Genomic DNA, 23,774 nt, shown 5'->3' with positions numbered 1-23,774 from the left:
AATGAAACACCGATACATGCTACACCATGGATGGCCCTTGAAAACGTTAAGTGAAAGCAGCCAGACACAAAATCGCATGCATGTTGCATGACTACATTTATATGAAATGTCCAGACTAGGCAAATCTAGACAAAGCAGGGAAATGGATGGACTGAGCAATAGCTAAAAGGTATGGGCTTGCTTTGGTGGGTGATGAAAGTGTTCTAAATTGTGATGAAAGCTATAAAACTAAATATACTAAAAGTTATTCGACCGTACACCTTAAATGAACTGCGTGGTATGTGAACTGTAGATCAATAAAGCTGTTAAAACATTTACACAGGATCCTCATATTTTAAAAAGGTTGAGCTTTCTCTAGTAAGCTATTCACTGAGAATAAATCAAAGGCAAAATTCAGTGTTATTGAACAAATATCTAAAAGATGGTACCAAAGCCTTGATAAGCTACCCTCCTTCCTTGGAAGGTAGGTTTCTGGATTTTGGCGGGTGGGGGTTTTTGGGGTTTTTCTTCTTCTGATTTTTACTATAACAGAGATACTGAGCCCCGCTCCGAAATTCGCCTAAAACAAAGTATATGCAGTGGCACATGGGAGAACCTACTCAGAAACGGAATAGGAGGAAAATTACAAACCCTGGATGGTGCTTAGAGCAGTCATGATGGAGGATTTCTCAGGTCATAGCCACTGAGTTGTCAAGAACATACTGGGTCCCTCCCTATCCTTAAAGAGCTTGGTACATCAAACAGGAGAAACATGTCCACAAGTCACTCTAACAAAATGCTCTAACAGAAAACTAATACACAAGTGTCATGGGGGCACAGAGTAGAACAATTAATTCAAGAGGTAAGTGAGTATCCAGAAAGGAGGCAGAAAAAGTACCAATAGTGACAACCAGACAGGCCAACCAACCACAGAACAGTGCTTCCCAACCTCTTTCTAGGCACACACGGAAACCACTACCCAGACTGGACACGGGGACACGAGGCAGCTAGGAGCTCACTGAAAAACATCTCTCTATGGTCAGGAATAGAAGATACAATGCATTAGGGAAAATAGTAAACACCGAGTTTTTTATACGGTCTGTAAATGTACTTTCAGCTTTTTTAAGTATTTTAACATATAAATGTAACCTTATTTTTGTATTCCAATATATGTATAACTCATAATTCAAGACTACAAATAGATAAAGAGACATTTCTATTAAAGTAGTCATTGTGTCTCTCCAAATACAAGTTTCATTGTCTCACTTCAAGTTAAAATGGGATGAGTGATTTACATTCTGTTACCTGAAACTTCCTGTCTCTGGAAGAGTATGTATACTGCTTTCAAAACAATGTGGCCTTCAGGTATAGTTGAGATACTGCAGTCATCAAAATACCATTGCCCATCATATTTTCTTGAAAAGGCAATGTAGTACCCTCCTCTTACACCTCTGTAGTGGTTGGGAAAGGCAATCAAATTATAGGACTTGCATTTGGATTAATTAGGAATTCCGATCTATCCGTCATTGATAGGAAAGTCAGCTGGAGTATCCAACTTGTGTCTCAGACATCTACTATAAAAAAAGCCACTCGAGGTGTAATAACTAAATGCTGGGATTGTAAACCCAATTTCTTAGTGGCTCCCTGACAATTTGAATAATATTGGGGATCTTCAGCACCTCACTTTTCTCTTAAAAAAAAGTTCAATGCAAACTTTAATTTTACAAAAGTTTGAGGTTTGTAGGCTACACTTTTCATATTTTTCAAAATCTTCAGGTGGTATTTTCAACTCTGGATCCCAATCCAAAGAGCAGATCTCCTCTAGCTTAAGCTGTCACCACACCCGGTGTGCTTGGTGTCAGTTCTGATGCGGTTGATGTCGGTATTGCCAAAGCTGTTAGACTTGGATGTACACTCATTGCTGGTGTCGTGTGAGAAGCTGACCTTGGCAACCTTCCTCGGTACATCATCCATTTTCAAAATCATTATCTTCTGCAACGAATCTTCAGTTTCTACTGTCTAAGGCAAGTCCTTGCTCCTGGCTGGAATCATCATTTAGCTCTTCGGTTTCCATTTCACTTGTGGGCCTTCCTCATGTCCGTCATTGGGCCATTCTCATGAATAATTTGGTCCTTAGAGTGGTGTAGCAATCCTTCAGTTTTCCTGGATTCCAGTAAATATTTTCACATACTGACACATTCCCCAAAGTGGGACATTTTGGAGTTTATCTTCAGTATCGTTTCTTGATATAACCATAAGAGAAGACCAACCAAAAAGTGAAGAACGAATACCTGGCTGTAATCTGAGTGTCCAACTTTTCTCTTAGGCAAATGTCGTCATATCAAATATATCTTCGTCCTATTGACATTCATTTCAAACACAATAATCCTATTTGGTGACACTGCTAATGTTTTCATCCACAGTGAATACTCTATCAGTACTTATCTCATCTGCAGGTACTCTTCACAAAGCAATGCCATGCAAAGCTCTTGTATTTTTCCAAGTGTACTGCATAGGTTTAGAAAATGGATCCAAGTAAATGAACTTAAACTTCAAAAGTACATTCTTTTACAATGGCCAATGGAACAAAATAGATTTTGTGAATAAAATGATCAAGTGGTACTGAAATCTTAGTGCACTCAGGACTTTTTAATACTAGTATTCATACTAATATTGAAATGGCTACATATAATTTCTGATTAGGGCTATTAAAGAATGACCTCTTCAACAGACTGTCACCATCACAAGGTCAAAACAAGTGGCATTTTTCTCTACTTGATGGAAACTCCTTTTTTGTCCTTACCGAGAATCTGAATGGTTCAAATGTTTTCAATTTTACTTCTTGCGTAGTCACTATGCATATCAAATAGCTTCTCCTTGACTGACAAATGTAACATTGAGGTTTTTTTTTATATCAAGTATTTCAAAATAAAGCTTTTCCCCATTCATACAGATATTGTTGTATTAGCCTACAATTATGTTTCAGGATTCAAATTACACTAAACATCACTAATGAAGCATTTGTAACCTCATTCTTTTCTAAGTGGAAATTTTCCTTTGAATCCATACTATCGGTACATGTTAATATATTTTCATGGGCTCTTTCAGTTTCCAATTAAGTTCATTCAAGTTTTCAATATTTTAAGCCTTTTAAAATAACTAGCTTTAGCCAAATTGCAAATTGGAATTATTACGATTTCTTTTAACTCAGCTTCTCGACAAAACTCTTCCTTTGGACAGCAAACACACTTTGGTACAAACGAGACCCCAGAACTCTCTACTTCTTCCCATAAAGCTGAACACAAAGACTGGAGCAGGTCAAATTTTTATTAGATTCGACATTTTAATGTGGATGCAGACCAGCAGGGAAACTTTTTGGAGGGTTACCCTGCCAATATAACAATGTCCCTCAATCTCAGAGTCTCCAGCAGGAACTTGTGATGTCAACTCTGCTCTCAGCATATATGCCATTTTACAGAAGGCCTCCAGTGGCTTGCTCATTTGTATCCGTTTACCATTGCCAGTGTATCATTCTCAGTAGCTTGTTTTGATGCTTCTTTCTAATGAATCTAATGTTCTTCCAGGAAACTGTCACCTGGAAGTCCAATTAACTGAGTAAAATGACCAGTATTTGCAGATCTATCAATCTGCAATAAAAACTCCTGATTTAATAATCTGGACTACTCTTCATCCCTATGTCACCTGATACAGTATCAAATCATCTGGAATATTTATTTCTTTTGCTAAACAGTGTTGCAGTCACCATGGAGCCAATAAAGTGAGCTCTTCTGGAACTGTGAAGCCCTGAGCCTAGTGCCTCTTTGATTCCTGAATTGTATCAGATACCTTTGCAGGCAAGCTCACAAAAGCCCTGCACCTCTTCCAGGGCCCTCTGCATAATGTGGGAGTTTGAGGCCAGGTGTGATGTACCTTATTGGGTACCCCGCCTTCCATCAGGAAATAAGAGTTAAACTTTTTTTATGACTAGTGTGTTTGTCCCACCTTTAACCAAAAAATTTTTATGGTGGAAAGTAAATATTTGTTTAAATTAAGTCTATTTAAATGTTTAAATTAAAAGTATCTAAATGTATTTTGGACCTTTATGGCCTTGGCAAATTATATGTTTAAATAGAGGTTTTAGGGTCTGCATTCTTTTAACTGCATCAAAAATTCAAATGTTAAACATAAGTGAGCAAAATAGCAAATCTTAATTTCTTAAACAATTTAAATTCAGTTCATGCAATATAAATATTACAATCACATATGTTCAAAAGTTTTGAAAAACTGGTTTTCTGAAGCCATGAAGGTCTACAAATGCCTTTAATGAACTAATTAAAATGCGTTTTAGAAATAAACTTATAATTTAGAAATAATTCAATATAAAGTTAGATTAAAAATATCAATCTCAAATAATATCAAAAAGCAGTAATGAATTTAAAAATACATCAAGAATAATATATACTATATAACTTTTCTATAAGTCTAAAATTACCCCAAAATAAAATTTAAAAATCAAGATAAAATTGAATAAAATCACTGGTGTTCTCTCTTTAGCAACACCAGAAACAATTATTATGGAAAAAAATGATAATGATAATAAATAATTATGTACGTATTCTATGTTAGTAGGAAAACATCTGTGCAAAGGCAAATTGAATATAAAACAAAACTTAACTTATATTGGCATAAAAGCCAAAGAACTTCACCGATGCTAAACAGTTTGCACTAAAGTAATAAAGAATCTGTGAGAGGGTGGAGGTGTAGCTGCTGCAGAATGCTTCCTGGAAAGAAAGTGCACACTGTACTATGCGCCAGTTCAGCAGTGGCTGACTTCAGGAAGTGTACCCAGAAATCCACAAATAATGTCCATATGCAGGTCCAACTTTTATACAGGTATTAGTTGTAAAAGCCACTAGGATTTTGTGGCCTGGGAAATCTCACAGCCCACCAGCCTCCCAGGCGTCCACGTTGGGTAGTTCTGTCAGAGTCCCCATCCAGCACCAGAACAATGGCAATGAGGTCCAGAGACCCTCTGGAATTCCGAACCCACCTCTATCTGTGTCAGAGGTCCAAGGTTAACACCAAGTCTGATCCCAGAGGTTCTCAAGCTGCTTCCCTGTCCCTGGTTACCACTGCTTAAATTTGAAGGAGGCATGGCCTTATATGCTGGGAAAAAGAAATGGTCCTTCAAAAATAGCAAGGTGAAATGGCCCTCCATTAAGGCCATGAGAGCCTGGCTTCCCCACACATTCCATGAGCCAGCAGTTTGCAAGGTGTGGTCCTCAGACATGGTAAGTCAAACTGAGGCAGGCCCAGCAACCTGCAAGTTAACGAGTCCTCTAGGTGATTCTGGCACACACTCAAGTTTGGACATCTCTGCTGTAGGCCATACAATACAGCACTTAAAATTTGTCATCAGGAGCCCAAACTAGAAATGTCTGTTGCCTTGAGTCTAAATGAAATTTAAAAAGAACTGCATTGTTGTGCACAAAGCTGATTCATGTCATGGTGGAATGACCTAATTTTTCCTCTTGGAATTTCTTACCTGGAGGGATATGAAGCCTATATAACAATTTAATTTTCTCACTCATTTCTCCATTATACATAGTATCTGCCAAAAAAAAAAAAAAAAAAAAGATTGAGTAGGTGCAGATGGCTATAGTACACTTGTCATGACACAAACTCACTGGAGAGAGATTAGTAAAGTCAACACTTATTGACTCTACACTTCTCTGCCCCAGACACACACTGTGTTTGAAATGGAAAAGTGGAAGGTGGCGATTGCTGACTGTTGAGCTACAAAATAACCTTACAAATTTTGGCCTCATACTTTCTGAAAAATTTTAATTTCATGTGCAAGTGTTCAAAACGTGGCTCCTTAACAGACCACCACCACATCCTGGGCACCAAAGAGAACAAGTGACCTTGTATGTTGAGAGCCTGGGCCCCTCTTCCACCCCTCGAAGCATAAAAACAGTCATGAGAGGAGCCTGCAGAGTGATTTTTCAAATCATAAAAATCATGTCATGCCAGTCACAAATGCACTTCGCTGTGTGGCTCTCCCTGTTCCACAATCCACTTTGTCTTATATTCATACATTCACACCCCAAAATCAACTCGCTGCAATAAAGACCCACAGAGTCATACCGAGACAGCTCACAAATGCCTTGAATTCAATAAGATGGTCCATGTTGTCATCCAGAAGCCTGAACGTCCTTCCAGCGAGGATCTCCGTGTGGGCCCCGCAGGTCCATGGTGAGACAAGCTGGAACAGGTGTGCAAACTGCTGGGCATCTATGCGGTACTGCTCTGTGTAGGGCCTGCTGGGGTCATGGCGAGGGGCCACGGGCCTGGGCTGCTCCCAGTAACAGCTCAGCATGTGTTCTCTCTTAAGATGAAGGAGAGAGCAATCTGTGAGAGATGGCAGCACACTTAAGCCAAGGCTAACAAGTCCTTCTCTCACGACTTACTTTGCCTTGTAAAATTATTGTGTAATGAATAAGCAACATTATAGAGCAAATGGAAAAAAATTAAATTGCAATCTCACCCCCCTAACCAGATGTAAAAGTTGTCACTCTGTAGTCCTTGCCCACGTGAATGTCATTTTGACATTTTTTAAGGTTTTTTTATTGTAGCAAATATACATAACAAAATTTACCATTTTAACTCTTAAATACATAATTCGGCTGCCATAGTTTTAATTATAGAAGTTATACAATTTTTTCTTTTATTTTTATTTATTTATTTTTTTTTATTTTTTAAATTTTTTAGGTGAGGCAACCCTTGGTTGACCTCACAGATTGCAAGGACTTTGTCAACTTACAATCCCCTATTTTTTAATTTTTTAAAAATTTTCATTTATTTTTTTTTACACCTACAGCACCTGGTCTTCCTAGGTGGATATACAATTTTTAATCTGATGTTTTCTCATAATTGCATTATTTCAAAATCAAAAAGTACTAGGCAGATCTATAGATACAAAAGAAACTAGCAACACTGGTTACCTGTGAGTAAGGGAAGTGGGAGTAGAGATCCAGACATGGAAGCAAGTCTTATTACTGCATACTTTTATATACATTCTGAATTTTGAATCATATGGACAATTATTAACAATATATTAACAATTCAAATAAAAGTAAAAAAGGTGATTTCAAGTCTTGGGAATAGGCAAGAAAACTAAAGAAATCAAAAGTGGCCCTGTTGCTGAGGACTAGCTGAGCCTCTTAGAATATATCTTTTATGTCACCTCTTAGGACATCCCAGCTATTGAAATGAGTCCCAGTAACTGCAGATTCCCCACAATTTCAATGCTCTTCACCCGTAAGGATGGCACAGAGACAGGAGGCGGCGCTGTAAAATACCAGCACATATTCCATTCTGGATAGAAACCAAAATGCCATTTGTAATTTTACTGTCATATTCATTGTGGCTGTGTTCTTTAAAGAGCCTTTGTAGAATCGTGAAAAGTACTACAGAGGTCTAATGAATTTCCGTTCCTGAAAACCCAAGACACACTAAATTTCCACATGTAGTTGTACATCCTTTGATGCTGAGGGCCCACAGAATCCTGCCCAGAAGAAAACAATTACATATACAGGCCAAGGACCAATCTGACCTGCTTACCTAGACTCTTAGAGAAAAACAAACCAATATAAAACTCGTCAAAGGACATGAACAGGTGATACAAAAAAGTATACAATCGGCCAATAAACTCATGAAATGGTAGTCACCTCACTAATGAGTAAACAAATTTAAATTAAGAGAAAATACAATTTTCTACAATACTAGCAAAATTTTTAAAGATGCATAATATTAAATGCTGGGTGGGTACGGAGTATAGGAAATGAGCACTCAGACATCATCATTGAAACTGAAATTCGAAAAACCAATCCTGTGTTAGCAGTATTGTCCGAAATTTGGTCTGTGCCCCGACTCCATGTTAAGAGCTGCACTGATGCCCTGATAAAGGCATAAAGGCGTTTGCTCAGTACGGCACGCAGCAAAAGACTGGAAACAACATTATTGTCCCTCAGTAGGGGAATGTTAAATTATGGCTCAACCCTATAATGAAATCATGCAGCCATTAAAAAAGAATGAGAAAGGATCTGTAGATACTGATCTAGAAATATGTCCATGATATGTCCATTATGTGTAGCGCAATCTCACTCTATGTGGAAATAAAGTGTGTGTGTGAGTGTGTCTAGAGAGATATAGTATAAAGAGGCAAAAAAATCAGGACAGAGATATATTGTGAACAGAATTACCTGTACAAGGTAGGATTGTAGGTGAGAGTAAGTATAATTTAATTTTACTTGTTTTTTAATTAAATTTTGAAAATAAAAGTCTAACCACAACATGAAAATGAGCAAAATGTATTAAAGAGACCAGATGCTCTCTAGAGTCTGGCAGTCTAGCAACAGTGAATGAATGTAACTGATTATCGAGAAGGAGGGCAGGCTGATGAGTATGGATGGTTTCAGCTCCCGCGTGTTTCCAGAAGTGGGCTATCATACAGAGTATAAATTACTCTGTTCACATTGTATTTGGAAAGATAAGATTAATGAAGCTATTCTCAACAGGAGGTGAACATTATAAATCTGAATTTATGTAATTTTCAAGATTGATTTAAAACATGGATGAACCTTAAGGGTATTATGCTAAGTGAAATAAGTCAGAGAAAGACAAATACTGTATTATCTCACATGTGGACTCTAAAAAAGAAAACAAAAAAACCCAAACTCATAGATGAAGAGATTGGATTTGCGGGTTACCCGAGGCAGGGGGCAGTGGGGCAGCTGTAGGAAGGTGGTCCAAAGGTGCAAACCCCCAGTTATAAGTAGGCTCTGGGGATGCCGTGCACAACATGATGACTGTAGTCAGCATTGTTGTATGGCATATCTGAACGCTGCTAAGATAATATGATCCTAAAAGCTGTTATCACAAGGACAAAAACATTTTTGGGGGCATCTCTATGAGAAGTAACTAAACTTACTGTGGAATCATTTCACAATATATGTGAGTCATGTCATGCTGTATACCTTAAACTCATATAGTGCTATATGTCAATTACATCTTAATAAAACTGAAAGACAAAAATAACTGCATTAAAAGATAAAAAAGATTGCTTTAAATTAACCAGAAAAATAGATTTTATTAAGTATAACCACATGGTTCATCTTCAACAGGAAAGAGAATGTAAAGGTGAAGGTCAGAGCTGACACAGAGAAGTCACGCCTCCACATTCCAGGCTGAGGGCAGGGTGCAGTGGAGTGAAGAGCTTACTAAGAACCTGCCACATACGTATAAAGCAATGTAAGGGTATTTCAGTGTGGCCTTTCCCCTTAAGAAAATTAAATTCTGATTCAAGAGAGAAGCATCTAAAACTCAGCTAGAGAACATAATATATACATAGTACTTAAGTATTAAGATACATGAAGCGTGTGAGAGCCAAGGCAATTCAGGGGAGACCAGAAAGGATAGCCTGAGGGGCTGTCATGTACAGGTGATGTGACTCCAAACCTGGTGGGAGGTGCTGGGGTGGGTGTGTATTGGGGCGCCTTGGTTGCACAACAGAATTAGACACTGTGATGATGACACTATTTTACTGCAATTTCCTTTGGAAGTATATTTTGAAAATAATCTATAGTTACAGTTTTTAAATTTATGTAGTCTACAGCCATGCCCCCCTGAACACGACTGATCTCATCTGATCTCGGAAGCTAAGCAGGGTCGGGCCTAGTTAGTACTTGGATGGGAGACCACCTAGGAATAGCAGGTGCTGTAGGCATAAAAAAAAAATTTAAAAATAAAAATAAAAGACAAAGCTTCAAATTTAAATGAATGAATGAATGTATGAATGAATTTATATTTGTGGTTTGTCCTACATATATGAAAGACTAGTAGGGCTGACTACAAATATGAAAGATTTCATCAAGTGCCAACCATATCATTCACAGGAAAGACAAAAATGGGAAACAAGAAAGTCAGATCTATCTTTAAAAACTTTGTATTAAAGATGAATGACATGGTTAGTACTTACTGAAATGTGTTTTCATACTAAATTTAAAGCAATCTTTTGAATTATATAAATTCAGATTCGTGATACATCTCAAATGGAGAACAGTTAACTCTAAAGAAATGAGTCTTTCTATGCTAAACAACACATTTGTATACCTGCTTTCGTGTTTCTGGTTTCCCTATTTTTCCTCCTTGAAAGTCAAAGGGCTTGGGATTGTGGAACAGGGAGAGTGTATTTGTGACTGGCATGACGTGATTTTCTCTTTGTGCAACAGAGGAAACTGTACAACTTGAAAACGGGTGATGTTTACAGGAGACAGGGCCAGGAGTCCTGCTTATTATGAATGAGGAATGCTAGGAATCCAAAAGCCAACCAGCCATTTCGGTGACTGTAGGGAAACGTGCCACAAGGGGTGGGGTTGGGATGACCTCGAAGGCTCTGCTCAGAAGTACCTGGAGTGCTACTTATTACTGTTTAAACTGTTTTGGCAATTTGTGATCAGAAGTGACAGTGGCTTCAAGTGTCCACCAGGGAGAGCCCTGGACGCTGCTCCCTTCAGTGCTGGACTTGCTCTCTGCAACTGCTCTCTTTCTTCCTTCACTGCCAGGGGTCAGGAGTGGATCAATGTGCCTGCCACTCTTCCCCATTTTATTTACTGCTTCAACCAAGAATATTTTTAGCAAGGCACTTAAAAATGTTCTTTGCAGGGTGAGTTAAATAGCAAGACCTGAGAATCTACCTTATTATTCAAATATTAGAAATATGGTTTAGTATATTATTACCAAAATGACAAAAATAACATAAAAAAGATTAAGACTATGTAGCAACATGGAAAAATGTTTAAAACAGCAGCAAGGGAACAGAGAATGCATACCGGCCAAATATAAAAATACGTGGACATGAATTGTGGGTAAGATTATGAGTAACTAAAAAAAGTGTTTGAGGTGACAGTTATAGTCGGGTCACTGTTCCATCTACTGTGGACTGGGGATGCATTGTAGCAGCTCTAGTGCATGGGCTTCTAGCCCACAAGGCTAAGCAGAGCCGCCCCAGACAAGCACAGGGCAGAGCCCTCTACGTCACCCTGGGCGGACTGGTAGTGTTGGTTCTGGCTTGCCTCAGGGCCTGCCACTCCCTCTACTTCCCAGAATTTCATACCTTGAATAGGTCATATAGTTCCTCGAGGTCTTCCGGAAGAATTGAGACTTCTGGAGTGACAACACGGAGCTTGAGGGAAGAACAAACAGCAATGGAGTGAGTTCTTTGCTTGTACCTGGAGAATCAGGGGTGGGGGACAGGGGGTTCTTTCTACTAGTGTGGGACACCAGGTATCCAGTGCCAGCTTCCCTGTCTGCTTGAGCAGTGTCTGCTCCTTTGTGACACAAAAATCACTTTATGGAGACTTTCTCAGGTGTTAATCCTTGGCCTTTCTAAGACACACACCAGGGCCTTCAGATAAATGTGTATGTTCTAATGGAAGTTAAACACTAGGCAAGAAGGAGCTGGGGCAGAAGGCTCTTCCTGAACAGCAGTGAACATGGCAGGCACGCATGCTGGGCATTTTCTCCACCTTACTCCTTCAGTCCCATGCCATGGGCGTCGTCCACAACCAGGAAACCTGTGGCTCACGGTGGTTAATTTGTTCGCAATCTGACTCTAAACCCTATGCTGTTTCTAGACCACACCACACCTATTAAGTTTTTAATTCAACTCAGATGCATTTTTACGTTAGAGAACAACAGGGGACACACTCAGGCCAGTGAAAGGCTTCCACTCACCACGTTCTGCTTTGTGGTCTCTTCATGGCCCTGCAGGACCCTGATCCGGTGCCGACAGCGCATATGCTCAATCTGCTCCACAGACTGGTCTCCAAATTTCTGTGGGGAGACAATGATGATCCGCTCACAGACTCTTTTGTATACAGAGGACATGAGGAGCAGCCCCCCAAACCTCCCTGAGGTCCATTTCCCCAGTATGCTCCCATAGGGTGGGATGGAACAGGACCAGTTACCTCATAGGAGTCCCGGATCAGGTCAGCAATGTCGGTCACAGGGTAGGGCTCCTGGTCATCAGAGAAAAACGCATGATGACTGCCAACTGGGGGTCCAGGGCTGTCCTCATTCTTAATGTGATCTAGAAACCTAAGCATACCACCTGGCATTAAAGTGCAGGCTGGCCCTCACTGGGCACCATCCAACACCAACTCCCTTCACAGGGGCCATAGATATGTCACAGCACTTTTAAACACAGCTCATCTGTCCCCAGACACCAAGAGGAGGCAAGGGAGCAACCGCTATGCACGTTTTAGAGAAAAGGAAAGAGCTATAAAGCCAGACTCGGTGGTATAGGCCCCACAGTAGGTTTCCAGGGGTCTGCGACTCTCCAGTGAAGTAAATACAAACTTCTGTGCGTACACGCAGTTTTAAGCTTCCACAATATTCTGAAAGGGAACCTGTCATTTGTCAGCCAACCTGCCCTCAGCTCCAATAGACCTAGGTTCCAGTCCGTGGCCTAGAGGGACACACCAGCTCCTACTTGTATAAAATGTCTGAAACCTCCAGTTGGCTGCCTGAGGTTTTTCCCGGTGTCCGTCCTGTCCAAGGCTGCTTTGTGTTCATCTACACTCAAGACATTTGAACCTCAGGGAAGAGCACTGACAGCTCTCTCTCCCTCCCTTGCTTGGTAGAGAGGAATGAGGGAAGATGGCACTCTTTACCACATGCAGATGACAAGTGCCATCTGATGACCTGGCTTTAGGGGGACCACAGGGTGACAAGTGATAGAGCGGAAGGAAAGTTCCCACAGCAACAGCCCTGCAGGGCACCTGCTGCTGCCTCCTCCTGCCATCTGTCTTCTAGGGTTCCAGCTGCTGCCCACTCTGCCCCAGTCAGCCACCAAAACACAGCCCACCTGCTAAGGATCATCAGGGCCTGGCCATCATCCTTGCTGCTGCATAGGTCCTCAGTGTTGGCATCCAGCACAGCCAGCCCCAGCTGGAAGATGGCTTTGATCCCATCGTAGAAGAAGCAATCTACAACATTCACTGCACTCTCCAGAGGCATAATGCTGAGAAAAAGAGTCAGGAACCACGAGAGAGAGATGGACGCCAGAGCTGAGGGGTCATTCAGGTGCTCGGCCAGCTCGGGAAGGTGCTCCCTGGTGAGCTCCTCAAACACAGACTGGTCCACCTGGGCCCCTGGAGAAGGAAGGCCACACTCTCTAAAGTTAGCCTGAAACCAAAACCTCTCTGAGGTCAGAACAGCGAAACAGAATTGAGTTCAGAAAGGACTTGTACTTAGTTAACTGATTTTTGACATTTTGACAAAGGTAATTCGATGGGGAAAGGATAGTATTTTCAAAAAACAGTTGATAGATAGTCACGAGGATGGGGAGCACAGCACAGGGAATGCAGTCAACAGTAATGTAATGGCTATGTGTAGAGCCGGAAAGAAGATAGAGTAATCAAGAGGATTGTTTCAAAAAATATATAAATGTCTAACCAATGTACCGTAACTTGACATAAAATAAAATACAACACTAAAAAATTGTGGATGTTGTATGGATATTGGGGAAGAGCCTCAATCCCTACTTCACGCCACATAGAAAAATATATTTGAAATGGGTCACAGACCTAAAGATAAAAGCTAGCACTATATAACTTTGAAAACATAGGGAAAGGGAAAAGGCAAAGTTTCTTAGGACACCAAAAGCACTAAGTATAGAAAAAATTATAAATTGGACTTCATCAGCACTAAAGACTCATGTCCTTAAAAAGACACCATTAATAAAATGAAAATGTGAACTTCAAACTCAGAAAATATTTGCAAAAATACCTGACGAAGATCTTGTACTCAAAATAAAGAAGTCCTGCAACTTAGTAATAAGTCAGTAGCCAATTTTTTTTTTTTAAACAGGCATAAGACTTGAACAGACACTTCAGAAGAGATGTAGAATGGCCAGTAAGCATAAAAATATATGTTCAACATTATTAATCGAAGAGACGCAAATTAAAACCACCATATCTACCACTTCTCGCCCACTAGAATGGCTAAAATTAAGAAGACAATTCCAAGTGTTAATGGGATGTGGAGTGACTGGGCACTCACGTCGCTGGTATGAGATCTGCGAATATATTACATACTCTTCGAAAAACTGACAGTTCTTATAGAGTTAAACATATTTCTAACCTATGACCCAGCAATTCTACTCCTAATATTCAAGAAAACTGAGAATATATAGTATTCACAAAAAGATACATGACTGTTCAATGCAACTTAGAATAAACAACTGGAAACAAATGTCTATCAATAGGTGATGGGATAAACACATGACGGTACACGTGCTCAGTGAAATACTGGGCAACAAGGAAAAGAGACAAACTCGTGATGTGCCAGCATCGTGTTGTGCAAAGGAAGCTAGTCATGAAAGAGAATACTCCCTATTATTACATTCATACTAAGTTTCAGGACAGGCCAAATTAATCTGTGGTGATAGAATTAATGCCGAGTGCTGCCTGTGGGGAAGGGGCAGAAGAGAACTTGGAGGGTTATGTAGAGGCTCCATGTGTTCCACACTGCATGGGATGGGGTGTCACAAGTGTACACGTTATCACAGAGGGTCTGCTGGTCACTGGAATGTGAATCGTCCCTTAGCAACACTCGTCAACTGACAATATGCCTCCCATGACCTCAAGGTTCTGGTTATTCCTTGCTACTTGGTACACTAACTGCCTCCCACGATATCAAGTGGAAAGGGACACAAGCCAGGTAACCACATGGGCACATGAAGCGGGCCAGGTGAGACGGTCAGTCATACCGAAAGGCCACCTCCCTCACAGCCAGCCCTCCCCCTTACTCCCAGGGGTCATCACATCCCCTCAGTCTCAGGACATGAATCTTCCATCCCTTCTTCCTGACTTACCCCTATCCTCAGTCCTTTGGCAAATTCTGTCTCCAGTAGGTTCTACTGTTTCTGTTCCTGCTGCTGCTGCTACCCTACTTTTGGGCCATCTCCATCTCTTGTTTTAGATTACTGAAAAGTGCCCCTAAGAGTATCACTAAAGCAATTTTTGTGTCATTTTCTCCAATAGAAGGTTGCCAGACCACAGACATAGTGGAAATTCAAATGTCAACCACATGAAAGACAGAGGCACCAAGTGCAGCTACCAGTGAGCTTTCTTATTGTCACCTTATGCAAGTAGGGGCATTCTCCAAGTCTGTCCTTTGGTCTGGGCCTAATGGTGCCCTCCAGCCTTGGTCTGTGCTCCTTTTCTCCCATCCTGTCTGCAAGAGCTCCCTAGTACCAAGAGCAAGACCCCCTCCCTTTCCAGGCCACTGCATTAGAGAAAAACCTCTCCAGTTTTCACTTTTCGACTGGTTTCTTGAGCCTAGAATTTCTCTCTCCTTGTAAATTCAGCTATCCAAGTAATTTTTTTATACTAAAATTTGTCAGTGTTTGTAGCAAGAGAGTAATCAGGTTTCCTCATTCCACCATTTTGCCAAAACTATCCAGAGAATTATACCAGCTAGCTTTGCGAATCTAAGAGCCAAATCGTGTTTGTGAGAGAGAGAAGATTGCAGAACCAGGACTAGTGACAAATGTCCTTGCCTGGACCGAGGGACAGAGGAGGAGGCAGCTTACCGATGACCCGGAGGTTGAAGTAGTCGGGGAGCATCCGCTCACACAGGGCGACCAGCAACCAGAAGGCTTCCTCCTCCCTGGTGTACAGCAGCAAGACAGAGGTCAGGATGTTCATGGACTGCTCGGGGGCCACACAAGAGGGGACAGTTACTGACCAGGCCATGGAGGTCCACGGAGATGTTAAAAACACATAAGCCTAAATGACCCACAAAAGTCGAAATCTGGCATACCCCAACCACTAACACTCGTGTGGTGGAATGACCATGTGTCATATCAAGAAGATCCACTAGGCTAAGCCATCAGCCACCATTCTGTCACTGTCCCCATGTCAGCATAGCTGTGGTGCACCCCTCAGGCTCAGATTTAATCCATCTCTTCTGTTCGTGTTCAGACAGACAGATGGTAACACAAACAACTTCATTCACCCATTGATTTTGCTCATTCACAGGAAAACAAAGTTTAAAATCTTATATTTTTAAATGTCAGAAGCTTCTCTAATCCAGTCCTGGTTTGGGGACTTTTTATTGTTTACTGTTTATTTTGTGTTGTTTACTGCATCCCTGAGAAAACTGAGCAAACTTCCTGTGTCCTCAGGAACTGCTCAGAAGATGTCCTGCCAGTACTCATGCTTCTTGAAGGAAATGACCTGCCCCAAACATCTTTTTCCTCCCCAAATAGCACTGTCAGTTTTTAAACCATCTCTAGAAGTTCTAGAGGTCTAGACAGAGCTGTGTGGGGCATGAAGATGGCAGCACCCACAGGTACTCAGCCTGCATGCTGCCCTACGGGGCCCTGGGCAATGCCTCTAACCTCAAACGATCAGCCTGTCCGGCTCTACGAGGATGATTTCCTTTGGTCTCATTTGATACGTTCTTTGGGGGAAAGGACTAAGAATGGAGCATCCACATGACGGTCCTCAGTACTGGATGGCTCAGAACCATGGCATCCAGGGCCTGGGTCCCGATATAAGACGTGGACTAAAGGGTCTGCTCCTCAGCACACATCTCACCTGGCAGTACCCAATTTTGGGGTTCCGGTGGGCATAGGCTGTCAGGACTCTCCTCAAAGCAGCAATTCCTGTTTCGTTTTGGAAGGCGGGATGCTCCGGTAAGGAACGGTGCAGGTCTCGTTCTATCTCCTCTGTCACCAGGCAACATTTTCCCATGGACTCCTCCACCAGATGGCCATAGTAACCAGGATGTGAGGCAAGGTCAGTGACGGCATCTGACGATTTAACGGTAATTTTTCAAGGGGCACCGATTACCAGAAAAGTGTTAACATGGGGAAGGGGCCTGTCTCAGTGGAGAACCTCAGTGGGGTCTCGTGACTCGAGGGACATGAACTATTTTGAGACCACACACAACCAAAAGGGCTTCATTTCTGCCAAAAACAGAAAAGAAAAAAAGAAAAAGAAACAACATGGATTTTCTAAAAATAACCCTATATAGAAAAGGGGAGAAGCTCATACGAGAGTTTTACCAACATGCTTTTCATAAACTGTGGTCCCCAATTACAGGAAGTATATATATGTGTGTACATCTATACATATGCACATACATATGTACTTACGTATATATGTACATACATAATTTTCATGCATTAACTTAACAAGAAGTTATTGAGTACCTATGTGGGAAGCACACGAGAAGGTACAATTATGATTAAGCAACACTAACAATCATCAAGGAGCCAATGAACTGCCAACAGGAAACAGGATCACGATGTGCAGGACAACCAAGCACTGCCCCCCGCCAAGCTACTGCCCAGGCCTCTTGACAGGCAGGGACACCAGAGGATGAGTGAACCAACCCACGTGAGGGTTCTAGTCACTCACTGGCCAGTGCCAGGGCACCTGTGGTCTCAGCCAGTGCTCCCTCCCGGGGGCTGGCAGCAGCTGATTCCCCAGTCCTGCTGCCAGCCCCACGAAGGGATGTCCCAGGAGAGCAGTAGGGACAGAAATGGCTCAGCTCTGCCTTTATTGTTACTATTTAATTCTGATTGGGTTTATCATACCCTCCTCTTCAACTCCCCCACTGCCATGACTGTGACTTCTGTCACATCTAGGACACAGTCGCCATGGCATCCATGTGTAGTCACTCACTGCCGATGAAGGAAACATCCTACCACTGGAATGAAGACAGTCCTCTGCGAACTAAGCGGCTGCTTTATGTGTGTGAACAGTCATCCCTCAGCACCCAAGGAGGACTGCTTCCAGAACCCCCATTGGTTCCTAAGTCCAAAGATGCTTAAGTCCCTTCTTAAATGGCAAAGTCTCTGCATATGACCTGCGTTTGCACAGAGACTGCAGCAGGGTCTGCTACACATCACGTCATTCTCACGGATTCAGCATAGTGCTCAGCATGCGGCAATTTCAAGTTTTGCTTTTTCGAACTTTCTGGGATATTTTTCCCCAAAATTAAATATTTTCGATCTGTGGTTGGTTAAATCCACAGATGGGAAACCCACAGACATGGAGGGCTGACAGTACACATATATGAAACACATTCATTAAATATATCTGGAAGACCATAAACCCCGTTTTTTTGGCTGGATTACAAATGATGTTGCTTTTTTGCTCGCTCCTCCATATTTCCTGTTTAACTTCAAATAAAGGTTGTTTTTATTAAATGTAAAATTAAAGAAGACACCTTTCATTTTAAAAGGAAGTGTTCTGATGGTGTGTCTCTGGTAGGCAGCCATAGAAAGAAGCCAGGAGGTAGCGGGGAGACTCAGCTTGTGAATAAGGTGAGCAGTAGCTGGAGAGGTGTCAGTGATACTGACTGCATGATTGCTCCAAGTATGTGGGGAAGTGTGAATGCTGTACTTGGGTGTCTCAGGCAGGAGACAGGAGGGGCTGGGCTATTTGTGGGGAGAGACAAGGAAGAGGGCCGAGGGGGATGATCAGGGTGAGAGGCTGCCATGAGGGACAAGAAAAGTGAGTGGGGAGAGGACAGATGCCCAGGCCCAGGCTTCAGGAGGCTCACTGCTGATGTGAGCACAGCAGTGACATCTGGAAAAGTAGACCTCCTTGCCATGCCTCCCACAGCATCTTGAAAGTAGCAGCAAAGTCACACCACTAGACATCAAGGGCCTTCCCTTTCCTTTCCTTCCCCAGCCCCAGGTCCTCTACCGAGTGGGATGAAATGGCACGATCAGCGTGGAGACGGACAAATGTTCAACAGTCAAAAAGTCTGGTCCCAGTCTCAGCACATCTGCCAGGAAGTGTCCTGATGAGGGAACCCCAGAGGTCACCAAACAGCAGCAGAGGAAGCCTTAGGCCAGACAAGGCCAGCACTGAATGGGTCAAGTGGCACAGGAGGAAGAAGTGGGACAAAAGAGAAATCTGTGTGTTCTGCCCTTGGGGACACAGGTGTCTTCAAGGAGGAGGGACTTTATTTCAATGCCACTGCAAGTGAACAGCTTATGAAGACTGTTTGCTTTAGTCTATTTCTGAAGTCAGGTCCTAGAAGACACTTCCCTTCCAGGGGGTTGGTTCTCAACAGAATTCTCAGGACTATGTCTGGACTCCAAGTCATTTGTAAAGGAGAGATCACTGCAGCCAGACCCCACACTGACCAAGAAGGACACCACAGGCTAGAGGCCTTGGACACCCTGACCGAGGTCCCACAGATGATAAAGTCAGGCTCTGAAGTCTCAGCTAGGAATATCACAGGAAGAATCCAAGGATGGATAACTACCATACACACACTGTTCAGACCTAGGCCTCTGTTCCTGCGTCTGCTCCAGAAATCACATTTGGCCTTAAAGACACCAGAATTGTTTACCTGAGAAAAGAAGCCAGAGTCTGCCACGCAAAGACTCAGGGATCCCCATGGCCACCAGCTTCCGGATCTTCTCTGTACGGAACATACACACGGTTCTGCCGTACTCCACAAAGTGGTCATTCCACAAGCTTGTTTTTATCTGCTCCCTGGACTGGAAATGGAAACGCCCTTAGTGTGCAAAGAAGCCCGTCTGACCTTCCACCAGCCCATCTACCATCTGAAACCAAGGAATGCCCTTCTGTAATGGTTACAGTTAACAGTAACAGGCAACATGTTCAGCAAATATTTTTGAATATCTAGAGGATGTAAAGATGAGAAACACAGAGCACCAGCCCTTGGGGAGCTCAGGCCCAGTGAGAGCATTTGCGCAAGTAAAATGTCATTTCCTTGGCAAAGTGAATAGGAAGAAACAGTCTTCCCAACACTAAAATAGCCCAAGGCAGATGGGGAGGTGGGGTAGGAATGGGGGCGTGAGGGGAAGCTTCTCAGGATGCTGACATGGAGCCAGCTGCTGAAACGCAAGTCAGCTTAGGGGCAGCAAAGGGGTATCAAAATTTGCCCTGAGCTTCTTGATAGCCAGAGGAAAAACTGAAATCTGAAAAAATGATGTTGCTCTCATTAGCAGAAGCAAGGAAGATAGTATTTCTCTAGGCAACTAAAAATCCTTTAAAATTATCCCTAGATAGCAGGAATTCTTAATGCCTTTTAATCAAGATGTTGATATAAGCTTTTGATTATCTTTATTCTCCAGTAATGGGAAAAGTTTACACATTTACTCAGTACTCTTATGCGTCCAGTCAACAAAAGTTAATTGAGCGTCTCTGTGTAAAGTATATGAGAAGGTTCGGTTCTGACTGGATAAAGCTAACAGTCCATTATACAGAGCCACTAAGCAACCCAGACACAGCTTGGGGTAGGAACATTCACAGCCACCACCATAGGTACTCATGGTCACAACATAGCTTCCCACCTACCATGCCACCATTTCAAAGTACAGTCTCTAGACTATGTACCCTACTATACCTGTCATTTCCCTCAGATTCTCCCTCCAAAGAGGAAAGCTATTAAGCAAATTTAACAAAAACATTTTTGGTTCAGTAAAATGAGAAGACAGGAGAGCCTTTGTCCCAGAAGACAAAAAAGAAATACTGTAAGAAGGGGCACACACAGAGACACCACAGGATAAAAGGAGAAAGACTTATTGGAAAAACCTGAAAAAACCCACAGGGATGGCACTGGTGACTCCCACTTAAGGCGCAGGGAGGGCATGGACCCCTGCTGTTGCAAGGCATGGACCCCTGCTGTTGCACCACATCCTCAAGGCACCCAGCAGGCATCCGTGAACCTCCTCTACTTTGGGCCAATGAAGCAAAGAGGGAGGAGCTGGCTGCTTGGGGTTGCCTGGCAATCTGCACCACACCTGCTCCCCTAGATGCCAAGCCACAGCAGGCCAGAGAGGCAACTCTGTGAGTGCCCAGCCAGGCCGAGCGCACCCACCATTCGTGAGTCGGGGCTCTGGCTGGCTGACTGCTGGAACACAGCTCTCAGGGCCTCGGGGTGCAGCCGTGGGCTCTTCTCTGTTCCGCTTCCCTCGCTATTTTGAGAAGACACCATTTCAAGATTCCCAAACTTGTGGTCACTGCACACGCTTGTTGAATGAAACGCAGGTGACATCTGCATGGGGGGATAAAAAGTGATATAAAGAAGAAAGTCATTGCTTTAATTATAAGCCAATCTTTGCATTGCCTTTGGGAGCACGAACATAACAAAGTCAAACATGCCTATTTATGACTCAAGGGAAAAACAGACTAAAATGAGACCCAATGGATTTGATTACCAAGAAGGAAGATGGGCCACACTGCAATTTGCCAGTGAGACTGCTCATGGCACCCAGAGCATGGGGCCCCTGGGGGCAAGAAGGCAGTACTTCTCGTCTGCAGAATTATCCTCCCTCAGCTTCCATAATTGACAGGACCATCTTGAGAAAACAGCTTTAGGGTACTGAAAGGCTATCTCCTGTCTTCCTTGTCACTTTGGGGGAAGACAGGTTATGAAAGAAGAGACAGAAGTAAAAGGATAAGGAGGCTAGGCCCCAGCAGACCAGGTCCATTTTTGTAGCTGTCCAACTTCTCTTTCAGCAAGTTATAGCTGCCCCCAAATAATATCATCCCTCTACCTGGTGGTAGGGGCAGGAACTGACCCCTCTAATCTGTAAGGGAGTAGCCAGTCCCTTTCTCTGACATATGTATATGCCCATCAATCTCTAACATATGGAGGAGGATGCCCATCAACCCCACTAGCCTCTAGTGGAGGTGCCCTATCAACCCCTCTAACCTGATTGGGGTGCCCTGTTAGCCCCTCCAACCCGTGAGGTGCATACCCATCGGCCACTCTAACCTGTGTGAAGCCCCCTCTAACCTGCGCATCACCCACTCAGGATGCCCAGTGCATCAGAGATGGCACTGACCACCTGGCACACAGGCCCAATCATCACTATGTCCCCATGGATCATCGTTTTGTGCACTCCCTTTTGGAGACCACTGGCTAGAGGTAGTGAAAAATGGGGTTTCCAATGTATAGAAGTCCACTGTTTCGTACCATGTCGTCATCTTGTGAGGTGTCATAATGCACGGGGTGGTCGGCATGCACCTGCTTCAGCCTCACGAGCAGACTCTCCACCAAGCTGTCCCTGTCCTTAAGCTCGATGAACTGGAAGGCCATCTTGCTCCGGATGCTGATGATGATGGGGTTAGGCAGCAGACTTGTGTCCTCCATCTTCTCAATGCTTACCACCTGTGGCAAAAAAAATCATACGCACAAAGGTAAAGTGAGAAAGAAGGGAGGCAGGCATTTAATTACATACTCAGAAGATATCTTAAGACCGAAGGCAAAACAAAATCACCGCAATAAGGATCTGGTACAAAGATTAAAGGTATGTAAGGCAGCATATTCACAACAGTGAAAAGCGGAAGTAACTCAAGTGTCCCTCAATGGATCAGTCGATAAAGCAAATGTGGTCTATACATACAATTAAGAATTATTCAGCCTTAAAAAGGACAGATATTCTGACATGTGCTGCAGCATGGATTAACTTTGAAGACGATATGCTAAGTGAAATAAATCAGTCATAAAAAGAAAAGACAAATACTGGACGATTCTACTTACATGAGGGAGCTAGAGCAGTCAAATTCATGGAAAGAGGATATAGAATGGCAGCTGCTAAGGGCTGGGGAGTGAAGGATGGTGGCGTGGTGTGGAGTTGTTATTTAATGGTACACGGTTTTAATTTGAAAAGATAAAATTCTGGAGATGGCTGCACAACAATGTGAATTACTTAATGGCACTGAACTATAACACTTAAAAATGGTTAAAATGGTAAATGTTATGTATATAATTAAAAAAAAATAAGTACATAAGACAACTCCTGGTTTCTTGCTCCACTTATAATAACGTTTTTAAAATAAAGACATCTGCTTAAGAAAAATGATATGGAGGTAAGAGGTCACATGAATGAAAAAACTGAGTTTTCCCAAAGGAGAGTGCTTAGTCCACATGTTACAACAACAAGAATTTAGAGGTGTTGGTGTGCAACAGAGTTGTGAGCACTGTCACAGCAGGGATGTCACAAAACCAAAAGACTGAGCTCAGCAGGTCTGGAAGGATACTCAGGTTGCCCTCCATTTCTAAGAAGAGAATTAGTAAGAAAGGACCTGATCCATAAGAAAGGAAGCATTTTAAAAAATTTTAACTAGTTCCAGAGGGTGTAAAAGCCAAGCAATTTGACATTTATTTTCAAAAGGGATGCTTTTTGTAGGTTGCTTTTCTCTTTCCTTTTGTGGGTGCAAGGGGAAGACTCATGCCTAAGAGCTGTCGAACTAGCTTTAATTGCCAGGCACGTACTTTTTAATAACAGCTTTATTGACAGCATGGAAGTTAGCGTGCCCTAGTCTCACCACTTTTATACGAATTTCAGGCTGCCATACAACAGAAAAAGTAATGGCCAAGTTGGTAATGGTCAAATTCAGACCACGCCTCCTTCCAGATGCCCATCCTTAGCAGGCAAAGCCTTGCTCTGAGCTTCCCGCCTGTGCCCCTCCCTACCTCTCTGAGTGGGAGAATGACATTGCAGCAACCATCTTCCTTGCTAGCAAAGCAGATGTAACTGTCTGAGGCGAACATCTGCCCAACGGTGTGACAGCGACTAAAGGGCGTCCAAAGGGAACAGTCCACGACGGCGTGCAGCTTCTCCTGCCTTGGCAACCTGAAGAACGCCCGGAAGAACTCATTTTGTGCTCTGGCTTTCAGGTCTCTGGCAAAGGAGGAAGAGAGAATAAAAAGAGGCAGGCACAGTG

General features: G+C 42.7%; 1 protein-coding gene and 1 pseudogene across 7 annotated transcripts in view; one reads left to right on the top strand and one right to left on the bottom strand.

Annotated features, from left to right (window-relative positions):
- TBC1D8 (TBC1 domain family member 8) overlaps positions 1-23,774 on the bottom strand; it is a 96,777-nt gene that overhangs the window by 3,939 nt on the left and 69,064 nt on the right. For 6 of the 7 annotated variants that reach the window (XM_039867079.1, XM_039867080.1, XM_039867083.1 and 3 more), the window contains 12 exons: positions 23,524-23,731; positions 22,021-22,215; positions 20,920-21,096; positions 19,423-19,573; positions 16,647-16,861; positions 15,638-15,755; positions 12,908-13,193; positions 12,009-12,138; positions 11,776-11,874; positions 11,156-11,224; positions 6,127-6,367; positions 5,525-5,590 (listed from right to left, as the gene is read on the bottom strand). In XM_039867079.1, the coding sequence (XP_039723013.1) occupies positions 5,525-5,590; positions 6,127-6,367; positions 11,156-11,224; positions 11,776-11,874; positions 12,009-12,138; positions 12,908-13,193; positions 15,638-15,755; positions 16,647-16,861; positions 19,423-19,573; positions 20,920-21,096; positions 22,021-22,215; positions 23,524-23,731 (1,955 nt within the window). Of the gene's footprint in view, positions 1-987; positions 2,488-5,524; positions 5,591-6,126; positions 6,368-11,155; positions 11,225-11,775; positions 11,875-12,008; positions 12,139-12,907; positions 13,194-15,637; positions 15,756-16,646; positions 16,862-19,422; positions 19,574-20,919; positions 21,097-22,020; positions 22,216-23,523; positions 23,732-23,774 lie in introns of those variants that run through there. The other variant, XM_039867085.1, reaches the window with a different exon arrangement.
- On the top strand, positions 9,648-9,766 carry LOC120606050 (uncharacterized; annotated as a pseudogene).

This window comes from Pteropus medius, unplaced genomic scaffold (genome assembly GCF_902729225.1).
Source record: "Pteropus medius unplaced genomic scaffold, Ma_sr-lr_union100, whole genome shotgun sequence".
NCBI lineage: Eukaryota > Metazoa > Chordata > Mammalia > Chiroptera > Pteropodidae > Pteropus > Pteropus medius.
The sequence above is the reverse complement of the archived record's forward strand: the minus strand, read 5'-3'. Positions and strand labels throughout refer to the sequence as shown.